We start from the raw sequence: 20897 nt of genomic DNA, 5'->3' as shown, positions 1-20897 counted from the left end.
TGTTTCAATGTGGAGATCTTCATTAAAAATGCAACAAAATTCCCTTCATATCAGTCACCGATTTCAATTTTGCTAGCCACAAGAAATAATTAATTTTTCTGTTGAACTACCAAACAAGTAATTATCGGCCTTTTTTGATTTTAAGAAATATCCTGCAAGTACTGTTAAGCAGTATGATGATAACATCCTGAAAAAATTTGATGTCGATACCACATGACTTCCTTGCATATCTATTAAATTACATATACACATTTTTTGCTGCTAAAAATTACCTTAGCATTTTATGTTATGGTGTAAGAATGTGTCAGATCTCCACGCACACATTGGTTTGAATCCGACATCATATACGTATATTTTTTTAACTTTTTTTTTCTTTAAATTTATTGATTTATTAATAATTTTTAACTTTTGATTGTAAAAATTAAAGTACATAAAATTTTATTTCACTAATAACTTTTGATTTTCTTCATATTTTTTTTTTGTATTTTTATAATTGAATTATTATTTATTGTAAAACTTTTTTAGAATCAGAGGTTGATAATTATTAATAACTCAATATATTTAAATAAAAAAAAACCTAAAAAAAAAAAAGGAGATGAAGTCTCATTCGAACCGATGTGCTTCTAGATTCAAATATTTCATTAATTAAAATTTCATTTGGCTATAACTCTGGAACCAATGAAAATAAGTACCACTTATCAAAATCATTGAAAATATCTCAATGAGGGCTTATTACTACAGTTAAGAAAAAGTCAAAAATCCAAATGTTTCAAAATTGAAACTCTGCTTTATTTAGAGGTCTAACTGTATACACATTTTTGGCTCAGTTGATTGCAATCAAAAGGGGAGATGTACACCTAGATATTACAACATTCCTAAATACAAAATTTTAACATCTTACGGCTAACTGTTTTTGAGTTACGTGAGATACATATATGCATACGTATGTACATACATACAGATTCACACCGAAACTAGTCGAAGTGGATTCAGGTCAAAATGAGTATTTCCATTGAAATCTGAAAACCGAAAATTTTTGCAATTACAATACTTCCTTTACTTCGTACAGAGAAGTAAAAAAGGGAGTAAAAGATGGATTAAATTGCAGGAATCCAAGTTCTGTGAGGTGAAGGGATAAGGGGCTTGCACAAAAGTACTTTTAGATACTGAATTTTGTATATCATGTCTAGTATATTATTTTCTATTTACTGCTACTTACTATTCTGATTACAGAATATTGAATACCAATGTAACATAAATATATGAATTTTATATCCTTTTTCTATGTGGAGTATGAATTTTTAATTTACTTACTCTCTTTTTCATTTCCACTGATTAAAAATCAAAATCATCTATCTATGATAGTAAGTATGGCCATTAAGTCATTTGAAAAAGCTTTTTAAGCATTTTCACTGATTAAGATATACAGTTCTTATATGTGGTTCACACGTCAGTGAATTTTTGCCTTGAATCATACTGTTGTCAGATGATATCAACATAACGCTTGAGTTATCGCTTTAATAATATTTTGAATACTGATTAACACATTATGATTATGACTAATGACTCGTAATACTATAATCTCATGTTCAAGATTCAAAATTTAAAATAAAGAAAGCCAACATAATAGTTTTAAATTTCTCTAACATTTTTCCAACTATTGTAAATTACCATAAACCATTTTCTGGTTTTCATTTTATATTTTTAATTTTTTGTACATTTGCCTAAGTTCTGTTATCATTATTGTTAGAAGAGAAATTGAAAACAAGATTACACTCAAAAACCATTTATAGAAATGTTACTTAAAATTTAAAATTAGATGGGGATTTATTGTTAAACAATCATTAGATATTGAAGAAATAGTATGTACATGAAATAATTAATTAATAAATAAATAAATAATAATAAAAACTGCTAATTGGTGAACAAATAGTGCTTCATAGTGTTTCATAGCTTTTGAAACACTATGAAAGTATTTTATACAATTAGGTTAAAAAATACAAATAACTTTGGTTTTCAAGGGAATCTCAATAGTAAGTGTAGATTTAGATTAAGAACATCAAAATTGCTGGAACTTCCAACTTTAGATAGGCCATCATGACCTAATGCACACCTCTTTTATAGGTTGAGTAGATAAAATTTTATTTTAATAAAGATAAAAAAATAGAATGAACCTTAAACGAGTCAAAGGATATTCCACTCCATTACAAAGTTTAAGAAAGGGGATAATGTCTTAATGTTTTCTATGATTGAAAACGCACACAAAATTATTTTAATCAATTTAAAATTGGACCTCATAGTTTTTCAACGATGGAGTTCCTGCATCACTACTGATAAATTAAGTTTCCCAACTATTTAATTCCTTCGTTTTTTTAGTTATCATTTTTAATAAATGAATATACTTTAATACTTTTTAGATCTTTTAGATACTTCGTCAGTGCATGCTGATGATGATGATTGTTTTACAATCAAAATGCCATCTAATTTTAAATGTTTAAGAAAATTTTTGTAAATAGTTTTTAAACATAATTTTATTTTCTAAATGTAATGAAACAAAAATTGTGATTTATTATAACATTTAGAAAAATGTTTAGAAAACATTTAACTCAAAATAAAATAAATTCCAGAAAATAGTTTATGGAAACATCTTAGTTTGTACAATATTAAGTGAGATGTATTGATTATACTTATTTTGCATTCTGAGCCCTGGGCCTGAGATTATAAAATTGATTATCATCAGTAAATATAATCAGATGTTTTTTGTTTTTTTTTACATTTAACATTTTTTTATTATTATTAGTGCATTAATAATTTATTAAATCAAAATCAAGATAAAATATTGTATAAAACTCTAGATATTTTTTCGAATGGTGAGCTCTGCTTTACAATTTTATTTGTTGGTTTATTTATTATTATTGATGATTGTAATCAATAAAATAAAGGTGTTTAAAGTATTACTAGCAAATATAATATAAATTAGCATTAAACAAATAATTACTTTATGCACCTTGTTTAGTGTTTTTAATCACTGTCTACATTCTGTTCTGTAAGTGATAGATAAATGATGCTAGTGAAATATAAAATAAAGTTGAATTTTATTTTTACATGTTCAAAATTAGGTGAACTGTCCTTGAAATAAAAGCTACTTAATTGAAAATTCTATTTTTTCATAATATTTGTAGCTAAATCTTTATTAGTGTAATTTTTTGTAGTAATCACTAACTATGAATTGCATCAATTTATAACAACAATTAAAAAAGTTATTAATCGTAATATCCACTTTGCTTTTATCTTATTTTTGTTTTCCTTCCTAACCTGAACAAGAATTACTTTTACTTCAGTGGCTCTGTTTATTTCAATTTATATTTATTATCTTGAATTTTATTTATAACATGTTACAGAGTAACAAAGCACGGTGACATGATGTCAACAGTACTCTATAGAAATGCCAAGGCTCTGCATGCAGTCTGGCATGTAAATGTATCAATAAATGTGTAGTCTTGTACAGACTCAGGTTGACCACTCCTGAGATGTGTGGTTAATTAACCCTAACCACCAAAAACATTGGTATCATGAGCTTATCCAAATCAATACAAAAATCTTTACTAGGATTTGAATCTTAGAACTCTCAACTTTGAAATCAGGTGATTTACAATGACGAGCCTAATCATTAGACCAACTGGGTTTGAATTGTGTCAATTCCACTGTTTGTATGTGATTATAGATAATGAGTTATCTTGTTTTAACAAAATCTGTAAAGTGAACTTATTTTAAACACATAGAAATTTACACAACTGAAATGTTTTAGTAGAAATTGCTTTCTCTTCATTAAAAATAAATTAGGGGCATTTACTCACTCTATACATAAGCAATTTGCAAATACCTTGAGAAACAGAAGAAAAAATTATTCTAGCTCCCAATTGGTAAAACATTTTTAATTTAAACATTAGGGGTGCATTGCATCAATTAAATTAATAAATCTAGTAACCCGAAATATCAGATAGTTCAACTTGTTTTATTATAATTTCAACTACAAAGCAGAGCATTTCAATTTTTTATGCTCTCTTCACTGAATCAGAATGGAGTAAGGTATAAACAAAAAAATATAAACAATGTTATGAAGGAAAGAATCTTTTATTGTGTAACATTAGATCAAATAAATATCACATGAGTAACATTGGTGGCAGTACATTGTAAAATTTAAACTTGTTACCATTTTTATTTTTTTTCTTTATTTTTATAACTTACCCAAGAAATTTTCTTTAGATAATTTAAAAAAAAAATGAACTAAATGAAAAATACTCATTAAATTTTTGTCTAATTAAATTAAATTTGATTATTAATTTTACTTGAATTTATTTATTATAGAAAACAACCAGTATTTGTTAATTTAATGATGATTTCCCTGATTTTAACCCAAACTCTGCCAGATCCTGTAAAAAAAAAATCTAGATAAAAATCTATTTAAGAGGAAAAATATGATTAATTTAAAATCTAATTAAGCATTCAAAACAAATTTTACACTTTTTTAACAATTTTACTGAAAATTTATTTAATTAATCTGCTGATAATTTTTATATTCTTGACAAATATTAGGCGTAGGGAAACACTATAATAAAGTGTTCAAAATATGGTAATCATCAAATATATTTATTTATTAAATTATTTTCCTTAAAAATTTATTTAAAACTTGAGCGCTTAAAGAATGTTTACATTTTTTTTTAAATTGTAAGGAGTATTATTAATAATTATTTAAATATTTTTAATTTTGGGGTTATAAGAACCTAAAATAACTGTGATATATTATTATTTAAAAAAAATAAAAATAAAAACATAAACCAATTTTGGAAATGTGTCAGTGACACTTGCATAAATTACATGAAATATCCAGTTTTTTAATTATTTTTCTTTTTTACATAAAATAGTGTAAAACACAAGAAATTTGTTTAACATAATTCTTAAAATTTTTAAATTATTGGTTACAAACATTATAAAATTATAGAAATGTCTTTTTTATTGTGTTTGCAACTCCTAGAGACTTGAGAGAAGCATATGAGAAGAAAGTAAAACTCAAAAATAATTCATACAACCAATATATAATTTACTTTCACTGCTACTGCAACTACCAGATACAGAATTAGTTAACTAACATAATATTGTAAGAGAAATTTTGCCAAAAAAAATAGTCACTTATTCTTAAAAAAAAGAAAAAAATCAATTACTACATCTAATAAACCTGAAAACAAAACTATTTTCACATAACTCATCACTTTACTTTGGCTTACAGGAACAAACTTTAAAAAAAGTTTCTCACTAATTAATTTAAAATACAATTACAAGGTTTCTTTTTATAGAAACAGTTTTATTCATTTAACAAATTTTTAAATAATACTAATTCGATTTTTTAAAGACTGAGTTTTCTATACCTCCATTCAACATCTGCTGAAGTAATTTCCATTAACATCTTCTGAAATGTGATTTATTTTATAGTTATGTATTAGTATATTCCTTCAATTATTAATGTTATTTCAGATGTTGATATTTTAAATAATTAATGTGGACTTTAATCTCACCTATTTTGTTATTTTATAATTGTGTATTTTGTAATACTGCTTTGATTCAAGTTTTACCATTATTTCTCTTGATCCAAACAAGCAAATTTTGAAGCAGTCTTTTTTTTGTTCATGGAGCAGCATATCTACCCATTCCTGATGTGATCTACGTAATGCAATATTATGTATTATTTATTCAATTACTCTTTTAATTGATATGGCATTAGAAACTTTTAAATATTATTTAACTTTTATAATCCTTTACTCTATTTGTGCCATGTATGATATGGTCTTTTGCAAAGTAACTAAATTGTTGATTAAGCAAAGTAAGGACATGCTTTATTTTAATCTTCTGGCATTTGTATCTGTGTCTTTGTGTCTTCATGACACAGTTACAGCTTACTGGGTTTTTTTTATGTTTATGAAATTGAAAAATTTTGCTATTAACCAGAACATCACATAATGCTATTAGTAAGAACAACACAATTATTATCTATCAGATTTAAAATTAAAACTGTTATCTTCTAGGAAGATGAAGATGAAAAGAATAGTGAAGGAAATGTTTCCATCATAAAGCAATTACTGCTGCAAACTGAATTTGTGGTATCTCTCCACTTCTGATGTCAACCACCATTTCTAACCTGTTTTCAGTCGCTAAGCTTCTTTTTTACATTCACTCTATCTTTAAGTCTAATTTTTGTCTCTGAGATCATAAAAATTCATAGCATCACACCTTTAAGAAGTTGAAATACTTAAATTTTTGCAAGAACCAATATATTTATGTTTTTAAAATTATTAAATATTAAACAACTGATTTTTAAAATAATGAGGTCTTTTCTTCTGAAAAAACTTTAGAAAAAATTAGCAGCAACTCTTTTATGTAGTCACTGGTTGTGCTGTTGTTTATGGAACCGTTTTAGAAAGAGTAAGAAATGTTTCATATTTAATAGAAAAATGCAATCAGTCTTTGTTGTGTTAAGTTTTAATACGTTGTTTTTATAAAATTTTGATATTTATAAATTTAATATTGATTATCTGTTTTGTTTTTATAGTACTAAATCTATAATATGCATGATTAATGTCATTATATGAATTCCTATTTCTTTAAGATAATTTATAAAATTTCTTTCTGTTTTGTGTGTTGCTTGTATTGTTCTGACACTATTTCTAGTCTGTCTATTCTGAATGATCTCGTGTATTTTATTTCTTATTTAATGTGATTACAGTAACCTTCTTACCTGAGAATATTTTTAATGAATAATCATTGATGTATATTAGTGTTAAGTATTTTTATTACTTCATTAGTTTTGATTTTGTTTAATATTTTATGTTGTCTAAAGTGTGTCATGTGTGTCAAGTGTGCCATTAACCTGTGTCATGTGTTTAAGTCTGTCCTTTGAAAAAAAAAAACATTCCATTATTTTGAAAGTGAGTGAATTATTATTCAGTAATTTTAATTTTTTTTATGCTATTCAACAATACTTATATAGTAATTAATTTCAAGCAAGTTACAAAATGTTTCCCTATTCTAATCTTTTGAATTATTTTGTTCAATATTTGTGATTGTAAAATGATTCCTTTTCAATTTTTAGGACATTCCAGCTACCAATGTTAAAGTTTTTTAACTTTTTAGGTCTACAGCTGTTCTTTTTTTTGTTTTTTTAATAATAACATCCAGTATAAATTTCTTCCTAATACCCTTACATTATTTTACACTGTTATTCCTAAAAAAAGGCTTTTATAATAATTTACTTATGCCCTAAATTTGGTTCTGAGCAAGAGGTAAACTTCCCTGATCTATCCTGATTGTAGACCAACCTTTTCCTCTAATTACTTATTTTCTTTATACTTGATTCCTTCTTCCCTAGTGCTAGTTAACTGTAGCATACACTAAGTACATGAAGAGCCAATAGATATTTGCTAACTGATAGAAGGCACACTTGTGCATTGAATCAGCGACTCTGTTTCTTGTATAATGACTGCCCAATAAGCCTACCAGCTGTAATGTTCATTTTTAAAAACCACACTACCAAATTCCTCCCTCTCCAAATAACCGATGAATGTTGTAACTCTGGCATTATGCTGGACACATACTTCATTGTTTACCTAGTCATCCCTTATTTTCTATGTTTACAACCATTAACATAATTTTTTTTTTACATTCTAAGTCCATAATCTGATACTAATGTTTTTTTTTAATTTTTTTAAATTACTGCATTAATAATTAATAAAAACTTTGTAAAGCTCAATTTTAACTTTCAACATGAAATAATAACAGTTTGAAAAGTCAATATAGAATATAATCTAAGGATCAAAATGCACTTCTCAGTATGTGTTCTGTTCTATTACTGCTGTACTTGGAGAGTCATTAATTAATACTGATAACCAATTAAATTTTGTGTATTTCTCTCTCTCTCTCTCTCTCTCTCTCTCTCTCTCTCTCTCTCTCTCTACATATATATATATTAATTTATTTAGATTAATATATATATATATAGAATTAGGGAACATTCTTACCTTTACTTTTTTATGTTCAAAATGTCTTCAGGCCTAAGTCCATCTTCAGTGATGTATTTTTTTTTAATAATTCTTATTTATTTTACATTTACACATTAAATTATAGCCTTTTACTTGTTTTGTAAAAATTGTTTATTAATAAAAAAAGTTTAAAAACCTTTAAAAAATTCAGAACAAATATTTGTTCAGCCAAGAGAATGAAAAGTTATTGCAATAACTCTTAATTTATCAATATATTATCTTTGTATGCCAACTTAAATAATTTTAATAAGAATGTCCCCATCAAATTCTGTTTGCAGATTTATAAGGCTGAATTTATATTATGATTATTATTTATTGAATGATCAGCTACATTTGACAAATTTTTATTTTTATTTTTAAATGAACTAAAATGTTCATTAAATCTATCTTTAAAGGACCTATTCATTTTACAAATATATGTTTTTTCACAATTGCTGCATTTTATTTTATAAATACCGAAAGAATTATAATTATTTTTTACTTTTTCATTATAATATTTTAAATGTTTTATTATATCAGGTTTATAAGCAGGTATATATTTTTTATCATTATAAGTGTCAATCAAGTTTTCTTTAATTTTATTTGTATAGTAGTATTTTATATAGATATTTTCACTATTTTTATTTTTATTTGAGGGTATGAATGCAATAATGTTTGTGTTATTGAAAAATTCTGGATTATATTTCTTATATATATTATCAATCAATGACATATGATATCCATTTTTTATGTTATTTATTTCATTATACAATTCCTGTTTATTGTTTATGTATTTTATTGCTCTATTTATCATGTTTTTAAAAATATTATTAATTTTTTGTGACCAAGGATGATTAGAATTCTAGTTTATAATGATTTCATTTGAGGTAGTTTTTTATATACTTCAATTATTAATTGATTGTTTTTGTTTACTTTAATATTTACGTCTAAATAATTTATTTTTCTATTATGCTCCATTCATATGTAAATTTTAATGTTTTATGATATGTATTTAGTTTATTTAAATTACTTAATATTCATTATTTATAACTGGTTCATATATAACTGAAACATTATCTACTTATCTGACCCATAATAAAATTTTATGTATGTGATTTATGCCATAGACTACTCTACTCTCAACCTCCTGCAGATAAATTTCCGACATTACAGCAGATAAAAGAAATCTCATGGGTAATAAATTTTCTTATAACAAGAAAACAAGTTCCATTAAATTCAACATAATTGTGCTTACGTATATTTCTAATTATTGTTATAATATTATTTATAAATATTTGATCTTCACCTATTTTTATTAAATTTTTTTCTATTATTGAGATTCTATAATCAATGAGTATATTTGGGTTCATATTAGTTATATCGAAGCTAATCATTTTAATTTTATTATTAACTTTTAATTTATTAATCAATTCGTACCCATTTTTTATATAATATTTATTCGAAATTTATCTTTGATATAATTACTTTATCAATAATTTTGATAATTATTTAACTTGGGGCTGTTTTGAAATTGATTAATGGTCTCATATGGATAACTTCTTCATGTAATTTTGAGAGAACTGTGTGTGAGTTTTGGGGCGTAAGGTTTGTATGGATATAATCTGCTGTGATATTTTAATTTATTTTTGTAATTAAATATTTCTTTGTATTTAACTATGAAGTCTTTCATAATTCTTAAAAATTTATTGGTTGGGTTGTTAATTTTTAAAACCATTTTCATTTACATATTTGTGTATTAAATCAATGTATTCATCAATTGAAATAATAACGGGAGTTATTGTTTTATCACATTTTATCACTACACAATTATTTACGTTTAATTTGTTTTTTAGTTTATATATTTTATTATTACAAATTAATTTTTTGTTATTTTTATTTTTAACATAACTTAGAGAAACTATTTACTACTCAATCAGTAATTAAAATTTTTATTAAAATGCACCATGATTTTGAAAATTGTTATAATTTATCCTATGCATTCATAATTACCTGTTTAGTAGAGGACAGATTTGTATTTCCTATGGTAGAAGTTATGAGAGTGTTCTGCATGAAAAGTATTAACATATGTTTTTCGTAATGCTGATTCATCTGCTCGGTGAATATTGACATGATAAGAAGGTATAAAAATTGGACGAAGTCTGTCTATTTCATGAGTGTATGTACGAAGTGCTCGTTCAGCCCATGTCTGAGCACGTGGTGTATCAATAAAATAGCCTTTGTTTCGTTTATCTAAGTAATCAATTACATCGTCATAGTAGTTCTTCCTATAATTATAAATATAATTATATTGGAGGAATCTAGGTCTTATCCAGTGCCTGTATAAATGCTTCTTTCTTTGTTCTGCTTCGCTTAATTCCTGAAAAAGAAATGATAAATACTTACATTAACATCTTAAAAAATAACATTAAAGATTTAAAATAATAAAATGCATTATTTTCACAAAAAAATTTCTTTACATTTTTTTTTTAAAGGAAGCACTTCAGGTAACACACACAAATAAGAGGTCACTGAATGGTTAGAGAATAGGATTTTTTCAAGTGGAAACAGAAAACTTTAAGATAATTATGAGTCTAACAGGAATTGTAACCCAAAACATTAAAGTGTACAAATGGATACTAAAACTGCTGGTGAAAGTAACACCAGAAAAGTTCCGCAGATGTTTAATACTCAGAATAAAATGTTAAAAAATAGGATAAATAATTATTGACAGGAATATAGATCGTGAGGACAAACCATTGTGGTTATGATTGACTTGTCTTCCTGAAAACAGAAAAAAAACAGATATAAAATAGAGTTTTCAAGATATAAAATGTTTCCTGTTCAATAGGAATCTGAAAAATTGCTCTCTTTTTATGCCATGACAACCCTGTCATTACAGTACCACCATTATAGGTGTTTTTTTATAAATAATTTAAAAAAAAAAGTTTAAAAGGTTATAATAAAAAATTCCGCTTTTTCTTATATCTTTTCTAATAATTAATAACAAAGCCAAGAAAATAATAACAAAGAATTAATAAGTTGACACTACAGTACAGTTATAAAACCAGAATGTCTTTATGTCTTTGAATTCCTAAACTTAGATTTAAAAATGGAAGAGTTAAAAAATAGAAAGAAGAATAATTTAGAAAATTCTAGGCTCAGTTTATGAAAACTGCAATTATAGATGGAGACATAACAAAGAAATTTACCAACTCACAGAAAATGTCGAGTAATAATAACAATCATAAAACAAAGATTATTTTCTTTGAACCACTTTTCTAGAATGGTTTTACAAAACAAATGTTTAATTATATTTATAATAGGAAAACTGTAATTAATTGGATGAAAGAAGTTAATATCAATCTAAAAAATAAAAACAACTTAGAAAATGAAATATCAGACAGAAAAGTTTATAAAGAGAAAATTGAATCAATACAGGGTTTTCAAGAAAAAGAAAGGAAAAAGATGTGGTCAACATGGTCAAAAGAAAGAAGAAAACATCAAGCTCAAAGAATGAGAGAATATTGGACAAAGAAAAATTAAAAAGAAGAAGAACAACAACAACAAATCCAAGAGAATGTGTACTGTATTTCTAAAGTTGTAGTTACAGTGATCAAATCTTAATGAAAAGTTTTAAAAATATAAAGTTAATTTTTATATTAGTCAGATTTGTTTAAAGCACCATAATGAATAATATTTTTAAATTTTAAGTTGTCTGATTATGAATTTTGTGAGTTATATTCAAGCAAATTAAGACTTTTAAAATAAGAACTCCAAAAACAGGAATTTTCAAATTTACAAGCACATAAAAAGAGTAAAATAAAACCTCTGAAAAATTGTTAATGGCATTAATAAATATCAACGTGGGCAGGCTTAATTTTTATTAGCAGTTATATAAAAATTATAGTGTCCTCTTTCAAGATCACCAAATTACTGAACACGATCTTTATAAAAGTACAGGTTGTTTGGTCCTGATCAGGATCTAAATAAATTTGAATTTTCTTTGAATATCACCCTGTTTATTTTTTTATTTTGTAAATCATGTTCTCTTTTTAATCCTGGACAAGAATTTAAACAAGTCTGATCAGAGATAGCCTCTTTATGGATTTCCCCCACTGTCCTTCTGATCCCTTCCTATAATACTCAACTCTCTTTCTTATACTTCATCCTTTTACATCCTTGTACGAAGTAAAGGAAGTATTGTGATCGCGAAAAATTTTGGTTTTCAGATTTCAATGGAAATACCCATTTTGACCATCCCTGAATCCATTTTGACTAATTTCGGCGTGACGTCTATACATATATACATGTATGTTTATATGAATGTTTCTCATATAACTCAAAAACTATTAGCCGTAGTATGTTCAAATTTTGGATTCAGGACTGCTGTATTACCTAGTTGTGCACCTCCCCTTTTGATTGCAATCAACTGAACCAAAAATGTCCAAAAAAGCCCAAAATCCAAAAATAAGTTGGATTTTGGACTTTTTCTTAACTTCAGTAACAAGCCCTCATTGAGAGCTTTTCAACGATGTATTATAAATGGTACTATTTTCCTTGATTCCAGAGTTATAGCCAAATGAAATTTTAATTAATGAAATTTTTGGATCTATAAGGGGAAGGCACATTGGTTCAAATCAGACTTCATCTCCTTTTTTATTTTTTTATTTAAAAAAAATTTTTTTTTTTATTAAATATATTGATTTATTATTAATTATTAACCCTTGATTATAAAATACATTTGTAATAAATAATTATTCAATAATAACAATAAAAAAAATAATAAAAAAACAATCAGAAGTCATTAGTGAAATAAATTTTTATGTACTTTTAAAAATGTGTATATATAATTTAATAGGCATTATTACATATGCGTATATGTAATAGATTTGTTGAAATGTCTGATTTGTGTATGTAATAGATTTGTTGAAACGTCTGATTATTTAATATTAATTCAAAATTATAATTTAGAATTGTATTATTTTTGTAAAGAAAGAGTAATGATTGCAAATGAAAAAGAAAGTGTAACTAAAGTGGTACAAGGGATATATTTAATAAATTCAAATAATAATCAATATAAGGATAGCCCACTACAGTATATGATTAATAGTCATGGGTATCCTAAATTTATTGATGTAATTGAATTGAATATGGATGAAGTGCAACACTCTGAATTATCAATAGACCTTAAAATGTTAGAATTAAAAAAAAATAAACTTAAACAATTTATTGTTGGGCAGGAAGTATAATGTGGTTACAGGTAATATAATGATTTGGGTAATAATATTATATAGTACATTAATTATAATTGTTACTATTGTATTGTATATTGAAATATTTATAGGAAAACACATCTGTGCCTGATAATCAACCCCATGGTGTTTTATTTGGGGATGGGAGAATTATGTTACAGTAAAATCCTGACACATTGCATTCCAGAAGCCACGTTTGCATCACTTAAAATTTAGAAATCTACCATATAATGGAATGAATTGCAGCTGCATTCTATACCAAATGTACAGAATAATTATTCAGTTCTGAATAGATTCTTGTCGAGTAATGTTCTATTGCAGTACTCGTTCGATGCACTTCATCGTCCTATTTAATTCATCATTAACATATACACAAAATGATGTTAAAAGTTAATTATTTACAGTTAATGTATACCAATTATAATAATGTTAATTGTATAAATAAAGTTCATGTTTGGTTTGTTAATAATCATTTACCTCTGATTGTAAAAAAAAATTTACGATAAATTAGAATCCATTAAGTTATTAATGAAATAAAATTTTATGTTCTTTCCATTTTTAAAAAATATGCATATGTAATTTAGTAGTCGTACAAGGAAGTGTCCACATCAGATTTTTTTTCTTGGATTAGTTCAATGAAAATTATGTCAGTCAATCTCTTGGTTCTGTATATAATATGCTGCTGGCACTTTCAACTAGTTGATAGGGTAGCTGCTTCATCATTGAATTTCTAGTACTTGTGATTAGTAACTTAGTAAATTAGTAATCTCATTGGCTGCTGTATTTTTTTAATGCATGTAATTTTTGTGCATTATAAGTCTGATGTCTGCATCTCTCCTGGTACATTACAAGACATCCGTATCTTGTAAACTTTCATGTTTTCTTACATTATTTGTCAGTCACTGATAAAATTATTTGTATATTTTATATTCAAACAGTGTGGTATTGGCAGATCTGATATGAATTTAATCCTTCTAACACTAAAAATTAATCATTAGAATTACTCACTATGATATTAAAATTAAATGAAGAAGATGAACAAAAGATACACCTGCTGCGCAGCATGAAAATGAAGGGGAGAGTAGGACTTCTCACTGTTAATGCTCATACATGACAAATGTAACTGGTACTCTAGCAACATGTTACAGCCCTCAAATTTTCCACCTAGGGGTTTTATAAAAACTAAACTAGATCTGAGGTATAATCAAGCAAAATTGAGCTGAATTACTCTAAAAGTCTAGGAATAAATCAAATTATTCTTTAAAGCTATATTTGTCTCTTAATAATTTATGTTTCTGTGTTTGTTCTATTGATATCAGTGTTACTAACAGTATTGATTTTTTAATTGTTTTTTAATGTTATTAGCACATTTTGCTAAGTTACTTTTTATGTCATACCTCCTACTCAATAAAACATAATTTTCAGATGATAGAAACATTGGAAGTACAGCATGATATAATCTTGGTGAAAACATTTAAAAAAAATCTATATATCTTCATTTTTTTCTATGGTGTATTGTATTAGTTCTACCAATGAAAAACACGTTTATTAGATTTAGTGGCTCTAGCGTTTTTTTTTTCTTAAAAATTCCAAATCCAATACAATTTTGGAAGCACTTTATCATATATTACCAAAAATAATTTACAAGGTCACAATTTTGTTAAAGTAAAATTGGATTCAAAATAAAAAAAATGCAGGATTCGTAAATAATAATTTTTTTTAACAAGTTTATGATTTTGTTCAACTTTTTAAATATAACAAAGTATTTCTATGGCAGAAAATATTAGCAATTACTTATGCATCTTTGTTTATGTATTTTAGTGTTACATGCTTTCTGTCTATTTTATGTAAGCAGTTTAATGATAGTTTCTTATAAAGTTAATATTGAACATTTTTTTCAGGATGCAATAGTTCAATTATGTAGAATGTGTTCACTTAATTTTGTTATTAAAGTTCTTTAGTGTTTTTCATGTAGCATCTGCTGCCAAGTGTTTTCAATAAAGAGGAGATTCTGTCTATATATATGACTAGTTAGTATACTGAGACTGCAATATAATTAGAATGGTATAATTATAGATTTAAAATATTATTATATTTATACTGAGGACGGTATAGAGCATATTTTAGCTAGTGTTTATATTATTAACTATTTTTTTTCTTAATTTCATATGAATATAAGTTTCTAGTTTTAGATAATTTTTATTGTTTAATTTCTTTTAGTAATAGTACATCATTATTACAGAGTTTCCTTTATGTAATTAATAATTAAATATTGTGTGCTTTGATTAGGTATGGTTTCTGTTTCAGCATATTCATGCTTTTTAATTCATGGTATATAAGAGAATGAATTTTTTATTACGTGGTAAAGACAGATTTTTCCCTGCATCAAATATAATCATACTGTTAATCAGCATACATTCTACTTACATTGTCAAGGTTTTTTTTTTTTTAGTATAAAATTTGACCATAGTTTAGAAATTTTAAATAAAATTTGCAGAGAAAACTTCTAATAGTAGATTGCTATGATTAATATAACAAGAATATTTTTACTTTTTATGAGATAGAAATATGGTAAATCACAAACTGTAATCAAAATGATCTTTAACAGTTTGTGGACTCAGTAAAAAGTTAAACATTAATCAAACTTGTACGTGTTTTTTTTCTGTTTAGCTTCTGAAACCACTGTAAGGTATTACTTCAGAGGATGATATGAATGAATGTCTTGTACAGCTTCAGGTCGACACATTCCTGAGATGTGTGGTTAATTGAAACCCAACCACCAAAGAAGACTGGTATCCATGATCTGGTATATCTAGTATTCAAATCCATGTAAAAATTTGTATGTTATAGAACATACAAGTGTACATACTACTTGGTAAGTTAATATGATATTTGTTCATACACCTCCAACTTTCATAAATCCTATACAATATTATTAGTTAGATGTGAGAGATATAGGCCTAATACTATGAAGGATGATTTTTTATTGAGAATCCTCAATTTATTAATGATTTGTTGCTCTTTTCACTGCAGTTAATGCAACTTAAGATCTTAAGTCTGTATGACATGTTGGATATATTAATTGAGAATATGGTTTATTGTAAAGTGAATTCAGTGATCTACATTAATGATAAAAGAAATGCAGTGCAGATGAATTAATTGTTATAAAAGAAGACACATGAGATGGGAAGTTACCAGTTTTTTCTACCATCCAAAGAGATTATAATAACAGCTAAAGACAAAACTGGTTTATATTAAACTACACTAGGAGATTTTGCCTAATAATTGGCAAGTTATGTTTGGTAAGGGTGGGTGGTTCAAATGTATACTACTTATACACTCGTATACGCACACACACACACACACAAATAATAATAATAATACATAAATATGCAATACATCTTGCCAATACCTATTTTCTTTGAAATTACATCTGTAGCTGGCTTATGATTATTGGTTAGAAGCCAAATGTACAAAAAATTACTATGAGATGCCAATACAATAATTATGAATAAATATTGTGATGAAGTAATTATAATATTTTTGACATTGTTTCAATACATTAAAAATAATATATTATTATTTCTATTATAATAATAAAAATAATATTTAATACATTTTTTAATTTATTTATTATTTATTAAAAATCATTACATTTTTTACCCCATTAAAAAGAATTAAATTAAATTTTCAAAAATAATTTTTTTATTTTAAAATAATTTTTTAAATTTTATAAATATATATTTTTTAGGAGTATTTTATATTATATAAAAATGAAATAAATTGAAAAGTCAACAAAATTATTCTTATTTAAATAGATTTAAATATTATATTATTTTAATAATATATATGTTGTTTAGATAATTTTTAATTTATTTTAGGTGTGTATCTTCCTTAACCATATTCTTGTTTCATTTAGCAATTAATATCCCCTGAAGAAAATATGATTTTATTACAAACAACCAGATCCATCTTGTGTACCTAAAATGATATACTGTGATAGGTGTAGCAAAACAATTAGTTTATAAAATAAAATAGTTTTTTACTCTAAAATAAATAGTTGGTTAATCATTGCAATTGTTAAAAAAGCATATTACCAGCCTCTGCAACTAATTGGTCAAAAAATTGATGTATTACACTTATCACGTTTAATTCTTAGTTCATATATCTAATTTTTCATGTTACTTACTTGCTTACTTGGGATTACTAAAAATCCTTGATGAAATTCTTTAGAAACTACAAACCTTATCTTTACTTTATGTAAATAAGTAACGTTAATTTAACTTTAAAAAAATTTGTATTTTGTTTTTAATTATTAAAAAGACTGATTATTCAGATCTGAAAGTAATTATAAATTACACAGACCGTATCAGTTAGTTTTTTTTTTAATTTTATTAATGCTATTTCACAGAAAACAAAACGGTATTGTTTTTGCACTTGCCTGGAAGGATCTAAGAAATTATGGAAAATCCTTGGTTAGTGTATCAGAAATACTGCTATTATTATTATTAATGGGAATACCACTATCCACATAATTAACTATGGTATTTTTACCTGAAAAATGAATTGCAGCGTTTTATTTACATTTAATCTTAATTAAAATCCATTAAATTAATGATCTTTTGAACTTATAATGCAGAATAAATTTTGAAAATCATTTTTTTTCTTAAATGTTTATGATTATAAAATTAATTTCTTTAGTTTATTATAATTTATTACATTAAAAGAAATTCTCAAATTTCCGTAGAATTGGTTAAAAATTTAGAATAGAATAATAATGACGATGTGTCAGATGAATAGACAATTTAACCAGAAATTGAACTGAACCTTTTATAAACAAACCATTAACAAGTAAACTAATAACAGAAAATACCTTGGGTATTTAAATTCAATGGCTATTAAAAAAAGAAAAATGAACAATCTCCTTTCATGAAAGTATTTTTTTAATAATGTCAGGGCCAAAACTGTCAGTTAAAATATTTTATTAAAACCTAAAACTGGGCATAAATAAAATCATTTTATTATATATGTAATGTGTATAGTACAAATAACAGAAAACTTTTATTAAAATAAGTTTTTTTCTTAAAATAATTTTATATGTAGTAAACATTATTATACATTTATTTAATAATTACTAAATGTTGAAGTAATTTAATTTACATTATAAGAAAATAAAGTTCTCTTAAAGAATTAGGTAAATGTTATTAAAAATTATTTTACATTATCATAACACTACTTACAATTTCGTATGAACTTAAAAGTCGAGATATTGGTATTCTTCTATATTCATACCTGATAGTGAACACATAATTCAATGGAATCATATTTCAAAATTAAAATGTTTATGCAGTATTGTTTTGTCGAATATCTTTACAGTACTGCAGATGCACTGAGAAGATATTCAAACATTTCATATTATCCCCCTACATTTCATATAGCATCTCCCCTACTCACTTTATTCTACAACTATGTTCTCACCTACGGATGTTTCATTCCGAACATAAATAAACCTGGCACAATACTCTAGCTGGCGACATTTAAGTCATTTCTTTTTCTAGTCACACTTCTTATCTGTCTTAATCACTTTAAACAGTTGCCTGTGATATCAGTAAACAACAATCTACCTTTATCTATAAATAGAATTATTTTTTTATATATACTGTTAGAACATAGTAGTAATACTACTATAGATGTGATATGTTTACAGTCTTTCTTTTATTAAAAAATATCACAATGACAACATAAAATATTTTTATTTATTTTTAAATTAAAGTTTATACATAGAAATTCACTATAATTTTATATTTTTACTTCTATTGAAATTATTTAAATTTGTATACTTTTTTGTTAGTTTTTTTAAATAAATTTGATCCAGAGTTGCTCTTTTATATTTTTGTTATTCTTTTACAATTTAAAAATTGTTGAAAAAAACCACTAAAAACTATTCATGGTACATATTATGAACCACTGAATTAAAAGACTTATGAAATAACAGTATTTGATCTTCTAAATTATGATCAGTATAGAGAGTTAATTGAAAATGGTATTTTTTTTTTACAATGTATTTTCTAATCATATCTATATACATTTATACCACAGTAAACCAGTTTACCTTAAACATGTATGAGCCTTACCTTTAGAAGCTATATTGTATCTGTAACACTACATACTTACTAGCATATATTTGAACTGTGTCAACTGAAAATTATACTAATGTGTTGTTTTCATCCTGTGTAGTAATGTTATTATGACATTTATACAACCCCTACTAAGTAATTGTAGGGGAGATACATATAAATTATCCGATAGAGGCCTGAGGAGTAGGTTGTTCATCTCATTTTATGGTTTGATCATCTGTTTACCAATTTATACCCCCATCATCCATAAACTACTACAGCTACTTTTCCCTCAATTTTTATCCTTTCATCCTGAAGATTTTGTGTGTTTTTTGTGCTAGATACCCATTTGTGTTCTTTTTTGAGTTACTATGTGCCTGGTATTAATGTAGCTTGATAGGACTACCTACATATCTGTTCAAAAGTGTTTCTTATTCACAAGCTGTACAAGAAATCCAACTTCTGTCTAAGATGTTTATTTCCTAAAGATTTATTAGATAATACTAATCTTTCTTAATAAATAAAAGTTTATATGAGTATATATAAAACACAAGAAAAATTGCTATACTTGAAAATATTTTTGAAAGATATTTATATCAGGTAATATTATTTGAGATAATTATTTCTCTAATATAAGAGGTTCCAATTGACAGAAATATTTACAAATATTTAACAAATTTTCAAATTAATTAAATTAAATAAATGTTTAATAAAATGAATAAATAAATTAAATTTGCAAATTTAATATTTACAAATATTTACTCTTATTAAGTGAAAGTGATAACATGTCCTCTTATAAATTACTTCATATTTTTATTTCAAGGTGGATTTTTTATAGCATTATTTTGTTAGAATCTATTGATGGAGATATGTTAATAAGTAAATAATTTTTAAAAATTATTTTCATCTTTTCTTGTTTTAGGAAATTATTGGTTGCTATTATCTTCACGGTTATTTGTATACAGTCCTACATGTTTATCCGTAAAAGATGTACACAAGCAAGTGTATTTCAAAATGTCTGCAGTCAATAGAGACCAATTATAATTAATGGTTAGATTGCTGATCTTTTCACAAAAATTAATCCAAATCCAGTTAATCAAATCTAGTCATTTTTTTCTCTCATCACCATCTCCTCTAGGACTATGTTTAACTGTTACACTCTCTGGTTCCTTTTTGAAAACCTTCACAAACTTGGATCTTCTTCCTAAATGTATCTCTTTCTTTATATCTGAATTTATCCCTGCAATCATGAGATCTTTTTTCATCTGTGTGAACCACTGTTTATTTTGGCTTCCGTACAAATCCAGTCATTTCAAATTGATTTAACCATTTTTTCTGTTTCTGTATTTTTGGGTCAGTTTTACAAATAGTCAAATTCAAAGTAAATCATTATTTTTCTATAAAAATTGATGTGTAATAAGATATTACAGTACTTATAAATTACGTCTATCATTTATATT

General features: G+C 25.2%; 1 protein-coding gene across 5 annotated transcripts in view; it reads right to left on the bottom strand.

Annotated features, from left to right (window-relative positions):
* Positions 1-765: 765 nt before the first annotated feature.
* LOC142329348 (uncharacterized) overlaps positions 766-20897 on the bottom strand; it is a 60102-nt gene continuing 39970 nt past the window's right edge. The window contains exons 3-5 of one of the 5 annotated variants that reach the window (XR_012757475.1): positions 10080-10446; positions 6791-6946; positions 4278-4433 (exon numbers count right to left, since the gene is read on the bottom strand). Coding sequence is in view for 3 of the 5 variants with exons in the window: in XM_075373847.1 (XP_075229962.1) it covers positions 10084-10446; positions 18562-18645 (447 nt within the window). In the remaining 2 variants the exon portion in view is untranslated. Of the gene's footprint in view, positions 1020-4277; positions 4434-6790; positions 6947-10079; positions 10447-18561; positions 18765-20897 lie in introns of those variants that run through there. The other 4 variants (XR_012757476.1, XM_075373847.1, XM_075373845.1 and 1 more) reach the window with 4 other exon arrangements.

This window comes from Lycorma delicatula, chromosome 8, assembly GCF_047948215.1.
Source record: "Lycorma delicatula isolate Av1 chromosome 8, ASM4794821v1, whole genome shotgun sequence".
Classification (NCBI taxonomy): domain Eukaryota; kingdom Metazoa; phylum Arthropoda; class Insecta; order Hemiptera; family Fulgoridae; genus Lycorma; species Lycorma delicatula.
The sequence above is the reverse complement of the archived record's forward strand: the minus strand, read 5'-3'. Positions and strand labels throughout refer to the sequence as shown.